The sequence below is a fragment of the Plasmopara halstedii genome (assembly GCF_900000015.1).
Source record: "Plasmopara halstedii genome assembly, contig: Scaffold_658, whole genome shotgun sequence".
Classification (NCBI taxonomy): Eukaryota; Oomycota; class Peronosporomycetes; order Peronosporales; family Peronosporaceae; genus Plasmopara; species Plasmopara halstedii.
In genome coordinates, this window is record NW_020187575.1 from 1,752,420 (window position 1) to 1,767,601 (window position 15,182).

At 44.7% G+C, this 15,182-nt stretch overlaps 3 protein-coding genes across 3 annotated transcripts; 1 reads left to right on the forward strand and 2 right to left on the reverse strand.

Moving 5' to 3' along the window:
• Positions 1–4,084: 4,084 nt before the first annotated feature.
• PHALS_13515 (uncharacterized protein) lies at positions 4,085–8,098 on the reverse strand (the record flags this gene model as incomplete). Its single annotated transcript, XM_024729289.1, has 1 exon — positions 4,085–8,098. The coding sequence occupies one exon, from the start codon at positions 8,096–8,098 to the stop codon at positions 4,085–4,087; it is 4,014 nt and encodes a 1,337-aa protein (XP_024579681.1).
• A 791-nt stretch (positions 8,099–8,889) lies between these two features.
• On the forward strand, positions 8,890–9,228 carry PHALS_13516 (uncharacterized protein; the record flags this gene model as incomplete). Its single annotated transcript, XM_024729290.1, has 1 exon — positions 8,890–9,228. The coding sequence occupies one exon, from the start codon at positions 8,890–8,892 to the stop codon at positions 9,226–9,228; it is 339 nt and encodes a 112-aa protein (XP_024579682.1).
• A 5,679-nt stretch (positions 9,229–14,907) lies between these two features.
• PHALS_13517 (uncharacterized protein) lies at positions 14,908–15,112 on the reverse strand (the record flags this gene model as incomplete). Its single annotated transcript, XM_024729291.1, has 2 exons — positions 14,908–14,963; positions 15,004–15,112. The coding sequence occupies 2 exons, from the start codon at positions 15,110–15,112 to the stop codon at positions 14,908–14,910; spliced, it is 165 nt and encodes a 54-aa protein (XP_024579683.1).
• Positions 15,113–15,182: the final 70 nt, after the last annotated feature.

The following is a 15,182-nucleotide window of genomic DNA, read 5'->3' on the forward strand; positions in this document are numbered from 1 at the left end:
GCATAAGTCGGGGAAGCAGAATGCTTTGGCTGATGCGCTGTCACGCAGACCAGATTTTGAGCTTGAACATGTCACGACGGTGATGTCGTTAGTGACGAAGTCGATCCGCGCCACTTACGTGGGCGATGGTATGTGTGTAGCGCTGCTCAAGGCTTTCGGGAGCAAGGATTTTGGAAACTCGAACAAGAAGTTGTCAGCGTGTTTGCTCGCGCGGTTATACCGATATTCGTTGAATAACAAGTTGCTGAATTATAGCACTGATTCAGCGGATACACCGCGAATTGTGGTGTCTCGCGATGAGGATTTGTAATATTGTATCCTCTATGAGGCCCACGACACCCCACTCAGTGGTCATCTCGGTGACGGGAAGACGTACAGCTCTGTGAGTTGCCACGACTGGTGACTCAAGCAGTACAAATGGACGAGCACATATGTGCGCACGTGTGAGACGTGTCAGAGGGTGAAACCATCTCAGAATGCGAAGGCACCGCTAGCCAGATTACCGGTGTTGACAGTACATGAGTATGGACTTTGTGTTTAGCCTGTCGAAGGACTCGGCGGGCAACACGGGTGTGATGGTCGTTGTGGGCCGTTTGAGCAAGATGGCTTGGCAGTGCCGAAACCCATCGACGGTGTGGGTACAGCGACGTTGTTTGCCGATCGTGTCTTTCGACAACGTGGACCCCCGGAGTCAATTGTCTCTGACAAAGACCCACGTTTCACTGGGAAGTATTGGACGACAATCTTCAGGGTTCTGGGCACCAAGTTGACTGACATCAACAGAACATCCGCAGACCGATGATTAAACCGAGCGCGTGAATCGCGTCGATGAAGACGTTCTTCGCAGCGTCTGCACTGGGACGCCAACGAGGCGAAGCGCTGAAGCGGCATGTTGCCACTCGTAAAGTGTACTGAGATGCCAACGAGGCGAAGCGCTGAAGCGGCATGTTGCCACTCGTAGAGTTTACTCTAAACAATGCAGCGGATTCATCTACTGGTTTAGGCCGTTTGACGTGAATGGGCTTCTTAATCCTCGCGTCCCGCAGACGACGCCATCCCATGGTTCAGGGCTTGGTGGGGAAGAAATGGCCGAACGGCTAGCTGATTCCAGCCTTCTCACTGTCCGTCAAGAAGTCGATGACTTCCTGTTATCCAGACTGAGTGTCCTACTACACTTTCGCGGCGGCTTAAGACCAAGACACTCAGAAAGAATATGCAGATGGAAGAAGCTGAAGTAAGATGGAAATCTTTGAGGTCGGAGACCTGGTTTCACTAAACACTAAAAACTTTCCTACACATGCAGTCTCTGACTGAATTTCGGATTTCTTGAAGTCATGGCCAAGCGAGGCCTTGCGTATACGCTTACATTCCGAGAAGGATGCACGCCCACCCGGTGTTTAATGTGGGCTTGCCTAAGCCGTACCGGGATTCAGCGCAAGCAAACGCGAAAGCGTTGGCACCGGGGCGGCGTACAAAGACGCTCGGCCACCCAGAAGCTGAATCAGCAGCTGGTTCTGAGCATAAAGTGCAACAATCTCCGTTTCCAACGGCACAAGGCGCTCCGCCGTTGCACGAAGCGACGTATCGCCTGCTCGACTGCTAAGTGTCGCTCTGACAAAGCGCGACCGACTCTTCTCAACGAGAATGGTGGCGTCCACTATCACGTGAAATATATTGTGGGTCGCCGTCGTCGACAGGGTGGAACCCAATATCTTGTGAAGTGGCGGGGACACCCAAACTTCGAGAACTTGTGGGAGTTTGAGGTGCAACTTCGGTAAGAATGCTCAGACGTCGTCGACGCTTACGATCGAAAGAATCATGACACTCTGCGTCGTCGTGCGCTTTGCGCTTCTTGGCAGTAGCCCGGAAATCCGGTGGACCATGAGCGGATCTCAAGCTATGGCCCACATCACACAGGAAGACGGTGTTGCGCCTTGAGTTTGACAGACTCAAATTGGAGATGGCGCTCAACGTGCACGTCCACTTCCTTGTGACTTTGCTGTAAGATAGACCGCGAGAAAAGTTTTTGGTGCCGCTGCACCCATCGCTGAAAGAGCTCATCATCATCGGCAGCGGTGTTGTCAGGGGCGAGCAGCAAAGGAGTAGGTCGCCCCTGACAAAGAAGTCGATGTAGATATCCATTGGGATTTCTTGGGATACTAAAAAGCGAGCTCGGAGACCTTCGCGCTGGTCAAGCTCAGCTTGTGTAGTGGCCGAGGGCCCGACTACGTAGACGCCTAACCGTCACGCGATCGCGTTTTTCTCTTCAGTAGCGGGGTCCACCGAGCGGAAGCCATATTCCACAAGATGTCTAGGACCAAACGTGGATACGAGCGCATGTTAGCCGCCCTGTGTGCAGCCTCCAACTGCTGCTCCTGTGCCTCGTCCAAGCAATTGGTATCAATACTACTTCTCTCGGAAGTCGGGAGGTCGAAGAACGGACACAGTGTCAGCAAGGTTCGAGCTGGGCTCACGTCGCGCCGCTGGCGCACCTCATCCTCTCGTCTTCCTATATGTGTGTGGCGCTCGGTTACCGATGGCTTGGGATTTGCTTCCCGTGAAGCCGCTGACGTACTGTCCGGAGATGCACTTCGTGCAGAAAGAGAGGAAGGGCTCCGCCCGCGCTCGGAGCGAGCTAGGCTGGGTGTCTTTCGAGTCTTAGACACAGAACTCATTGAGTGGAGAATGTCCAAGGATGTTATTGAAGACGTAACGGTGTATCAGACTCGCAAGCCTCGTATGAGGCGACAATGATATGTGAATTGTGGGTATTCACAATTTTGATAGGGGAGAGTTTAACGGGGTAACACGTACCCTTGTATACAGGGGAAGGTCACACAAGATGGTGTGACCGTACATAGGTGTGAATAATTGGTGTAATCACACAATGGTGTGGCTACACCGTAACAAGAAGCCACTACGTGGCAGGATTGCTATTGGCGGCTCTGCCGCGACTAAAACAACGAAAGAGCGTCTTTATCTTTGTCAAGATTTTAAGTACTCTTGGAGGTAGCAAATCGCGATTTGCTACACTCGTATTAGTTTTTGTAGAGAACGTAACGTCGGTGTTCTTGACTAAGCTTCCTCTGAGCAAAGAGCTACGGCAGCCCCGCTACATCTTGAATAACCTAGCTTCTCATATCTAGCAGAAGAGAGATTTCTGCATCCCTCCCTTCCTTGGGCGAAAAATGCTTTTCATAAGTTGAACAAAATGGGAGCCGATTTTGCTTCCTACCATGCCAGCTGATGCTTACATAGTAATTCTGACCAGCGCACTCACTTAGCTAGTATGTATGTGCTTAAGGCGAGCAATTATATCTTCCAGCTCTTTGTGCCGCTAGTTGCCTTATATTTTCGGTTCACTGACAGACATGATTCTACAAATTGTGATCGATTGCTTCAAATAGATACTTGAACAATTCTTGTTCTATTCACACAGATGATTAAGTATATTAAAAATTCGGTTCGCGGCTTTACGACAGGTGCTACCCCGTGCAACGGAACGTTGCAGAAATTACGCTTTGATCCAGTGACTCCGCGCTAGAAAATCCACAGAGTTTGTATAATGTGAGTTCCACTTTGGGGCGAAAGGAACTGAGCTCTCCTTAAGTAACAAATTTACATCAATCATTAGCTCATTTCAGGAGGGACATACATGTAAAAGATTCAAGTGCTGCAAAATCTATCTCCTTTTCTAATGCATAATGATAACGCTATATGTATGGCACTTGAAAGACTAAGTATCTCTCCCGCATTATGCTAGTACTTTGGTACTTCAAAGCAATTCAATGTGCACAAACGCCATAATACGTTACGTCCATTAGTAAGTTTTAGTCCATAAATTAATAGCCTCTCTTTCCAGTTTTTAAATCATTGTGTACTAAGTGCTAATTTAATTCTTTACGCTTCGTATAACAATCATCTACGTCAAGCGAAAGTCAGGAATTGATAAAACCCCAAAACCATCCTTTTGCTGTAATCATTGCGTAATAATATAATACACGTTTCCTTACCAACTAGTTCGTGTCTAGCTAATACTATACGATACTTGGGCAAACGTTTACGACTTCGTCAGCTTTGCCATTTATACTGCTGTCGTTGTTGTAGTAGCAGTTTTATATCGTTGCCAATCAATGGGCATCAGTGCGTTGACTGCATGTTTTGCGTTTAAATACTGGTCCCACTTTATATCAACTTGACATTGTTTATCCGCCGCTATTGCCACGGCTTTTAAATTCGCGACTACAAATGATTGAATCCGAATAGCGCTTCGTTTTGCCAATTGAGCACAATTTTCATCGGAAGAACATTGCGTGGATGGTAATTTCGTCACAAAGTCTAGAACAAAGATGAAAAGGGACTGTATGCGAGCAACTGCAGCATCATTATCATCACGTTTTCCGATAGAGCGCACAAGAATTTCAAACAATGTTACTATTCGTATTGCCAGTTCAATCAGTTCAGAGGTACTGCGCTCGCAATTCAAATGCCACTTCACAAATACGTTTAATGTTCCTTCAAAAATCCTGAAACAAGACGTTATGGTACGCCAGATAACATCCCAAAGCACTAAAGTCGAGAGACGCCCAGCCAAATCGCCACATTCATCTAGCATGATTAAAAATTCCGACAAATACTGCAACAGAACTTTTATCTGCGATTGCCAATATGCTTCATCTCCTTTGAGTCCTTCGAAATTGATATGTTTTGACAGCAGTGCACATATTCGTCGTAATTCTCGTGGCACGTTCGTGCAAAAACACGAGGATGGTGTAGTCGTGATTGTTACCGTTTCTATATCTTTCAGTATCCTTTTTTTTTGGTGTTCCACGCGTTTCACAAATTCGGATTGGGTACTCTTGGACACAAGTACTTCCAGAGCTCCACGCGTGCGCTGCAGAGCGACACGAGTAATCGACTCGATCAAAGTCGGATGAGCCGATGGCGGCATGAACGCATAAATTGCTGTACATACGCGCTCTTGCCTCAATCGAAGCGCAGTAACCAAGGCCGTTCGTACTGAAGCATTTACCTCGTCACGAGTCTTAGCGGTTAAAAGTTTTTGGAACAACGACTGAGCAGCAACTGCTGAGTTTTCTTGACTTGACAGTACTCTCCCGCTCGTCACTTCTCGGCCTAAATTGCTCTCTTTACTGCATCGATCCACGAAAGTGTCCGCTCGAGACATTACAATGTACTTTATCACATGTTCACATACGTCCGTTGTCACGGTGATGACCACAAAATCGAGTATACTTTTTAATCTTGGATAAACTTTAAATAGCGCGTCCGATAACGTATCCGCTTCTTGAATCTGTTCAAATGAAATGGTCGGAAGTGAGCCATTTATCGGTGACACTTTTCCGTCGGGATCGACAGACGATAAATTTAACGAGTTACTTGAAATACTTGTGTCAGGTTCAAGTATGATTTGCAGTGGGCGAAGTTTACGTAGTGGCGTGGCAAAGTGGTTTGCATTCAATCTAGCTCCAGCACTTACGGATGTATGTCGGAGTGTTCGCTGCGCACATGTCTGTATACATCCTCGCAAGTCCTCGATCTCACTTACGCAGCTCTGGATAAAGACTTGACTATACAAAAATGGTAACCGATCTATCTCCATGTCGTTTTCGTGCTGATAACCTAATGCTTCTTTGTCTACTTGAAGCGCTTTCCATACCTCAGATGATGGAAACAATCCATCACTTTGAAACTCTTTCTTGTGCATTATGCTTCCATCCACATGCAACAAGTCAAAGATTCGCTCAAGTTGCATAGCAATGTACAGTCCAGTCTCACCTAGTAAAGTCAGGCGACGGGATCGATACAAAAGGTGCAGCAGCACCAAAAGTTGCTTGAAATACGTTGTTTGTATTGAAAAGGTGTCGAGTACTAACATACACATATAGTCGCACAACCACGGAATGCACTTAGCAATCTTTCCGTACAATATGCTTGTTTCAAGTGCCTTCTTCACGTCCACTCCAACTTCCCGAGTCCATTCAAAAATGTTGATACCTTCTTGTTCAACCACTTGATATGCTTCATTTTCCAATGCTAGACGCCGAATCGAGCTCGTCACGTGCCACTGAGGTGAAAAACGGAAATAACCAAGAAATTTGGCGACGACCTTAAGCTTCAGCACGGTCTCAGTAAAATCTTTACGGTCAGACGAACAGCATTGAATTGCGTCGAATTCACGTTCTAAATGGCGCCTAACCAGCTCCGAGAACACGTAACTATCACAGGTGCGTAAAAAATGAAAGAAAAAAAGTTGATTGTCAGTAAAAAAGCGCTTCATTTGATTCAAAGTAGCCTTCCACTCTTGACTTGCATCATTTTCGGTATTTTCGTGTCGCGATTTACGCAAAAACTGATTTGAAGCATCGCCGTTTGATCGATTCTTGTTGTTCACGCCCTCACCTCGTATTTGTGACGCAGCTTTTTGACTCGTAAATCGCCGATGCAGCTTACGCAGCCGATCGGGATTCTTAACGACGAGTTTATCCTTAAAAATTTTCAAGACGAGATCATGGTCATTCTCACCAAATGGATTTGCCCCGATTTGGACGAGTTCCTGGACAAAAAATTGAGCAAACCACCATCGATTCTCCGGCAACACGTCTGATAACAAGTCGCGTGCTGCTGTCATTGCTGCTGCAATAGCTACATCGTCGAATTCGACGACACTATGTTGTCGCTGTTGAAATTTTCGTAACAAGTTTAACAATCCATCGCGAGCTTTTTCACGATTCGAATACAAAAGTGCTTCAAATGGTGTCCGGTAATGCAATCGCGAGTCAGTTTCTTCGTTAAATGGAAGCGCAAAGTTGCGAGCGGCACTAGCTTTCATTTCGATCGGCAATTGACAACCAAGTCGAGTACTTTCAGTCACACGAAGCTCTTCACGTTTGCAAAACTCTTGCTCCAGTCGTTCTGCTAGATCTTTGCAAATATTCTCAGCATCACTTAGGCATTCATTAACAAGTTTGATCAGGTCACCGCTCAGACACTTCAGAACATCTTCAATCTCGTAACACACGATTTCGGCGAAATCGAGACAATGAGTACGCCAGCAAAATTCCGTCATGGTGACATGATCGCTACGGTCACTTACTGTGTGGACAACAGATTGGCTACACGATGAACAATCGACTTGATACAATAAACTCACAAGGACTTGCAACTCTACACATGTCGTCTTGATAAAGCGCTCTCGAATGAGGAAACCGTAAAGCTTGGCAGCTTGCTTGTTCACGCAAAAAGCAGACGACGAAAGACGAGGCATTGATCCCAACCACGAAGAAACCGCTCCTTTAGACATTGTTGTGTTCTGCTTTTGATATGAAAGTGAACCCTCTATACATTCCTGCTGACAACCCTCGAGCTGCAAATGCGGCATTTGAACTGCTGTTTGATTTTTTCGTGACAAAAGCTGTTGCTGATGAAATGAATTGACACTCGAATATTCTTGCTCATTTGTCTTCAAAGGCCCTGAGTTTTGAGAAGCCCATGTCACAGATTTATGATTCACATTTGATAAAGCAGCAGTCGAGTTTGAAGCTATACCAGTTGCACCCATGCGCTTTTCAAGTAATGAGTGCTTCGTCCAAACTGAACTTTTCAAGTTTCCAGTTGCTTTTAAAGGAGGAAAAGCAATGACAGTAGGAACTGGTCGAGCTGTGACTTTTGCTTTATCAGACGAAAGCAGCGTCGTAGTGATTCTACGTTTGTTTGGTTTAATCTCGACTTTAGTTAGTGGAGGAAACTCGTCATCGAAACTGGTTGACATTGCCCGAGTTGTTTTAGCATTTAATGAGTTTGTATTGTCGGAAATCTTTGCTTTAGCATGATGCTGCACTTGATAATGAATGTAATCGAGAAACACATGCACAAAATTGTCCACGCGCACTCGATGTGCCGTGTCTCCGAATTTTAACGAAATGTGAAAGTTTTTTTGATCGCTCATTGTTACTTGCGGAGAAGAATCACATGCGGCGAGATTAGCGCAGTAATAAAGACGAATAATGTTCCGTACATGATCCAGCTCCGCATCCGTAAACGCACGAATTGCGGCCCAGAGCTGAGCGTTGGTCATATTATAGTGTTTTTTGTGTTATAAGTGTACAAGTTGCTACCTAAGTGCGAAAATGATAGTGCGTAGAAGGAAATTGAATATATCTTAGTAAAGTTTAGTAGATAATTAAATCGCATATTAAATTTTCGCTGCAACGGGCCCGCTTACCGTACCAAAACTATGAAACCTCAAGATTACGAAAATAACAGTACAGGAATAACCTAGTGACATCCAAGATGCGAACCATACTGAGGCTCAAGCTTATTCTGCCTTTTCAAGAAATTCCGCAACATTGAATGATCAGCATGAACCCAGTTGTCTCCTCTCGCATCGGGAACCCTCTTCCTTCTAAACCATCATATGGCCCAGCAGTCTTCTGAGAATCATGCGGTGCTTTTGGCCAGCAACCTTAACCCATTCTCTATAACAGAACTCGCCCGTCTGTGGAGACACGCTTCTCGTCTCAGGTCGACTGACATGCCTCACCGCATGTTGCTCGGTTCCAGCGGGCAGTTGACCTACGTAAAGAGGAGGAAAGGTGAAAGTGAAATTTAATATAGCCAATAAACTTTTGACCTCCCTATACTCATAAGCACTTCCAGTTTTAGTACAACAGAAGTGTTAGAGGATATACAACTGTACAGGGGGTATAGTTAATGTGAGACGATCCCACCCAAAAGTGGCTTTACCCAGAATTTAGATTTTCTTCCTCTCTCCTTCTAATTCTTCTCCCACTCTTCGTAATCTCTGTCCAGCTTATGCTAAAGTAACAACCCACACGCCTGCTCCACATAGAACAATATTCAAGTTCAATGATACCGAAGATTTTAGAGAAGAAGTATTTGTCACCATCGAGCTTGGATACTTTCCGATACCGGATATGCGCTATCGTGAACTTGATCGTCACGTCACGAAATACGTGGTGGGTACACCCTGAAGCTCGACGAACACTTATGCTAATGAAGGCGAGATTACACGAAAAGGCGGTTAAGAGCCTATTGTTGATGAATCGCACTCCGATTATGTCGAGCTTCAATCTAAAGTCGCACGCGCATTGCGCAATTTGTCGGTCAACCGTACGCGATAAGCCTTCAGACTGTGTTGCAGTTGTATATGCTGAGAATTGCTCGTGCGGATTGTGTACACCGTAAAATAAGCAAGCAATCGTAGACTTGACCGACGTTGAGGCTTTACAATCACTTGTGCGTTCTACAAATAATTGAATTTGCCAACAGGCTACACGCGCGCTCGTTATTCTTGGCGTTAATGTGATTGACTAAGTGGCTTAATCAAAAGGCATTTTGCGTCACAAGGAATCCATAACTGTTAAATGCATGACCATGGCTTAAACAAAGGATACAGCAATTTTTATTGGGTTTTCTGAAGAGGCGGGAGACTGACTGTAAGTCGCAAGTTAAGTCTGTGATCTGAGGTTATCAAGTATGACAAATTAATGAGTGAACCTTGTTTATTGGTTGTTAGTCTTCTCACAATGCCCCCAAGTCTAAGCTCGTTTTGAGCTGAAAGTCTTTAAAGGATTTTTGATTTCTGCAGAGGATTACAGATTGTTGAAGTCACTGAAATTTACAGGCGGTACCATAAGTGGAGCTGAGATCATCATTCGTAAAGAACGAGTCTGTCATTGTAGATACTAGCTGTTGATTAGCCCTCACGCGTTGTCACGTCGACGACACTTGATGGGTCACCTTGCTCAGCCACTATTTCATCTGGTTCATCTGCGAAAGAAGCTTCTTCATCTTCGTCAAGCGCAGTTTCAAGGGGGACGAAGGCTGTGAACCAGCCACAGATGAAGCAAAGAGGCTGCCGCGTCGGCCACACCCCTCTCTCTTGCAGATCGACGTTGGAATCGATACTACCGCGTCGAGAACATGGTGGCGGAGAAAGCGTCTGAGGTCGGAAGGAGCTCTTGGTAAAATGGCGAAGTATCCGGCGAGCGTTACGTGGGATATTGTACTTGCATTCGTCACGACTGTTCCATTATCGTTTGAGCGTTTAATGCGGGTCCGAAAAGGGACCTAATACCCACATATTTGTTTGCATGGACCCATGCCCAGAATTGTCCGGACGGAATCCAGAGTTAATATAGAACATACGTGAGGCTTTTTGGCTTACCCCCAGCGCGAGTTAACGGTCCGATGGCGCAAAAAGCACGACTTAGATCACCAGTCGAGAACGCATTCAACGGAGCTGTGACAACTTTGAACCCAGGTTTGTTAGAAAGCAAAAGTTCTCGGGCGCGGGCAAACAGCCACGATACAAAACATAAAAAAAGTCCGCCAAGTTCATGGGCAATATTGTTGGTAAGTGCTTTGAGTAAGATTTGAAAGGTGGAATATAGGACTCCAGAGTATATTTTTGCTGTAGATAGGGAGAGCTACGGCTTTGCGTAGTCCCGAGGATGACCAGGTTAGACTGGTATCCAAGGTTTTTGACTTGGGTTAGATCATCGTTCATGCCAACCAGGCCACAGCATAACTAAGACTGGACTAAATATGGTATCAAAGTTTGGTACAATAAACACCACTTTAGTAATGTTTTAAAGATCTCATTGGAAGATTAGGACCAAATCGTGCACGAAAAATAGATCACCCGGTACGTACGCAACATATGTCATTTAAACTCTTTACATGCAATGATGACCCCTTCAATCGAAGTTTGCGTACAAGTGTTCATTCCTGCGAGCGACTTACCAAATTAAAGACAGCAATGTGACACGCTGATATTTTCGTCTGGAGCGCCGTGACTTCATCCGCGCCACTTCTTCTCGTTCCGAGCAATAGATGTTACTCTGTCCGTGTTCCTGAAGAGCCCACCGCAGCCGGTTGGTATCAGCGGCCTCATAATTCTAGCCGGTTAGACCTTTCAAACAACATTTAAGTCCATTTTGAAGCTTTCTCATCAGTGCATTCCCATAACCAGGATAGGTCATCAGGCGTCCCATCAACGCCCTTGACCCTTGTGATGCCAATAGGCCTTTTGCTTATAGACCGACTAAAGGCATAAGTATTAGCATGTCTTATTGTTCCGTGGGCTGATAGTTCAACAAATCACGTTTCATCTTCGCATGGGACTTTCTCGACTCAGATGTAGAAGGAACTCATAGTACTACCATGCCGTGCATCATTCACAACATAGCTTAGCTTTAGAGAGTCCGCTTTAACAACTGATTCGTTTGCCTCAGGAGTGAGTCCGATAGTTTCTCAGAAAATTTAATACTTGTTTGTTCTCTTTTCCAATACAAAAGACATTCAAAAGTTATGTATAGCTCAGTCCATTCTCAATTTTAACCTTACCGAATTAATAAACACGAGAACGTTATTGATCTCGCATGACATGAGGAATTCCGCCCACGTGTCCTACTGACATATCATTTACAGAGGCGCATTGACTATTTTTCACACAAATATCACACAAAAGTCCAATGCGTGTGTACACAATGAAATAGTATGCACCCGAATATTCTGCAATGATAAGAATTTGAAGGCATAAATCTCAATCATTCTTGGTCGAAGTACGGCTGGGATGTCGTCCAGGTAAGTTCATTTGGAATGACTTGTGACTTCAATATGTCCATTAGCATATGCGCACTTGCCGTGCGTCAGTGTAATATATATCAATAAGTTACATACAAAGTGTAGCTCGTTTTTCGATTGACTCGCTAATATTTTTTGTTTTATAGTACCTACTTTGAACTGGAGACAACACAGTTTTTTTACCCGCGCAAATTCTCAAAATGACCTTGTCATCGATGCTAAAACGACGTTTTCCTGGGCTCGATAGAAAAGCCACGACCGGTCGGCTTGCCGACGTCAGCACAACGCCGTGTGTGGCTGAGAAATATACTCCGATAGATAGAAATTGCGATTTATGATACACTTTAAGAAATAATCAAAGCTACACAAATCTTTGTGGGGGAATGTATACGATCTGAACGCTGCCAGATGGAAAGCCTCGGTCTACTGGTTATGATAAAAACTCGGGTCAAATGTGCACTTAAAATGCATGATCACACCTGTATATCTCGAAATAGGTGCATGATATGGTCTCATACCATCTTTCGACGGCATCACCGTGCATGTAATAGAGCAAGTACCGCATTAAGATGTACACATGTAAATCTGTACTGATCCTGTGCTTCTCGAGTATAAAGCCAAGTTAACAAGCACCACACCATGACGAAGTATCGCGGCCAGTACTGGTACAGATGAGAGTGATGGAATTTGTGAAGAAGCATCCGGGGAATATGTAGGATGCTACCCTATCGGTATGCCTGACAAAGGGTGATTAGTTAAGTCTTACTAATTTGAAAATGTATCACATCTGAAAGAAACGAGGTGCATACTTACTTGAGAGACCCTTGGCTAATCTTCTTGGTGAAGTCTTTTCGAAGGATCTTTTTACAAATCTAAACGCATACTCACAGAGTAAAACCTATTTCCAAGCAAAATGCATGGCTACATCTCATTTGAATTAGCTATGATCTTGGCAATTCTCTTGTCCTTTTCAGTTGGAGTATTACCATGTTTCGCCAGCAGTCTCCAACATAGGAGTACGTGTGTAAGAACGCGCACATAAGTGAATTACTTCTTTATGGGGTACATACATTATGTGGCCTGGCTTGTCTCCAACATAGTAGGTCGCGTATAAGAACGCGCACATAAGTGATAGGCTTCTTTATAGGATACATACTTAATGGCTTGAGGCGTCAACAGTAGCTTAAAATCGCGTCACTTAGATTGGATTAGCGGGTAGGGGCAATATCGATGCTGCTTCATCTCCAACAGAGCACTACGCGCTCATCGGGCTCGTAGAGCGATGGCTTCAGTAATTCCGCAAAAACAACGTTCGTTGCCTTCTCTTTGGGATAGTTTGATGTGACTTAAAATCTTATTCGCTCCAACCGTGAACGGCTCGATAAAGTGCAAACTCAGCTCGGACTTAGATATGACAATGTAGAACTCTCATTGGTCTGCTCGATTCATGGTGTTTTGCCTGCCTCTGTTAGTGGTGTGTTGCTTTTGTTTATCTTGACTCTCAGCCATGAAATTAAACATTTTTGCATGACACTCAACTACATTGTGATTAACGAGGTAATTCTTCTACGAAGCATAGCGTTACTGGTACCAGCAAGTAGAATGTGATCGACGGCCTCTTTCACACTAAGTTTGGAGCAGCATCGTGGCGGTATCAAATGTACCCGAGATTTTCTAAAATTCGGTTTATGTATATAGTCTAAAGAGACATGCGCCGCAAAATTGGACGCAAACTCAAGGAATGTGAGCGACTCACTTCAGAAATGGTATCCTTGCACGAGTGCTTCAAAAGACATCCTTCATATCGCAATTGACCTGCTCTGCCTACTTCTTTGTGTGCGGATAGTCAGCAATTACATACCGGATACGATACCAAGAATCTCGAATAATATTTGCCAAAACTTCAAAGTTCAGAGCAAATCTCAATTTGATGCAATCTCTATCGCCAAACCATGCTGGTTAAGCACTTCATAAAACAAAGTCTGGCTATATTCACACTGGACGATTACGCTGTCAGCAGGCAGGAGCAAGGTGGATCATGTTGCTCATAAGGTGATTACTGATCACAGCCTCTGAACGACAAGAATATAAGTAGTACTGATGGACTGCCAGAAAATTGCCGAAATCGCAAAGTGGTCAAAGGCGCCGAGGTAGGCGACGAATGCTTGACCCACCAAAGCATTTTGCACGTGCGAACACTGTTTCTTTTTTTCGTTTGATTTGAAGAATTATGTTAGTTGGACAGTATTAACTTCGTGAGGTCCTGATCATGAGCATGCTAGTTGTCATATGGGACAGTAATGTATTACAGCAGTCCTTGAAACAATGCATTGCTATGCAGGCGTGCAAACGCGCGATTTTTTTCTATAACCCGACATCTGGAGTATCAAACCCCCTGCTTCCCTAAGTTTTGAGTAGCGCAATCAAAGTTGCATTTGACCCATGTCAGTTACAAGACGTTCTATCAATAGGCGTATCATGTGACAATAAATGGTTCGCGCTATGCGAATTTCATCCGTCATAAAAATTGAGCAACCCAGCTTTACATTACGTCAATGTAATAGCTGTAATGAAGACTAGCTATGTGCTATACTGTGTAAGACATGCTGCAATGAATTAAGTGTGCGCAATGGTGTACGATCCGTCGATACCGCAAACGACTGAGAGCCAAGTAGGCTCACTTTGAAATTGACGAGAGCATACCCTGTTGCAAAATGCTTTGTGTTATACACAGAGCACGTTTCTAGCAGCTTTCTGCAAGTGATACCTATTTCGCGATCACGTGTTCAAGTCTAACGATATTTGCTTCGAGTTTGCAAACGCTGAAGCGTCTCATACGACGTACTTAGACCAATTTGGATTTGAAAATGGCGGAACAGGGAAATGATTTTTCTTTACAATCTTCAATGTCCGCTGCGTTTCCGTACATCAAAACTATTTGATATCATATTCAAGGAGATTATTGAGGGGCGTTACTTGTCGGCATATATGCACCGAATTTGTAAAGCCTCTTGCCAGGCCAACACATTTCTTCAGGTCCTTTTGAGATAAAAGCTATGGCTAAGCAGTATTTGTCATTAAGTTTGTGAGATCTTCCCGACGGCTTTGCTTTTCATCGAAGCAACACAGAAGAGAAATTCACCGAGACTCAAGGCACACTTGATTACATCATCAAACAGCTTATGTAAGTTGACACACACGAACCACGCTTAATAGTGGTAAATGGTTATATTCTCACTCGACTTTTCGTCATCCGCACTGAGCAAACTGACACTGTCAGTTATACTCAATACTAGTCTTTGTAGGATTACGCGGAGGCACCCTCTGTGTATCTGTGAGCGCGGCCGGCATGCGTCAAAGTGCACGGCATACCCGCTGTAATTCTATGTGATTCTGATAAAGCGGCTTTCTTCTTCTGTGCGAAACTCACGGCAACCCCATTGCAACCTCGAAGTCTCAACCCGGCTGGTGCAAATCGCATCTATACGCAGGAAATCACGGCCGGCCGACCAGGTGTTCACAAAATCCAACTAGCTTGATATCGGATACGA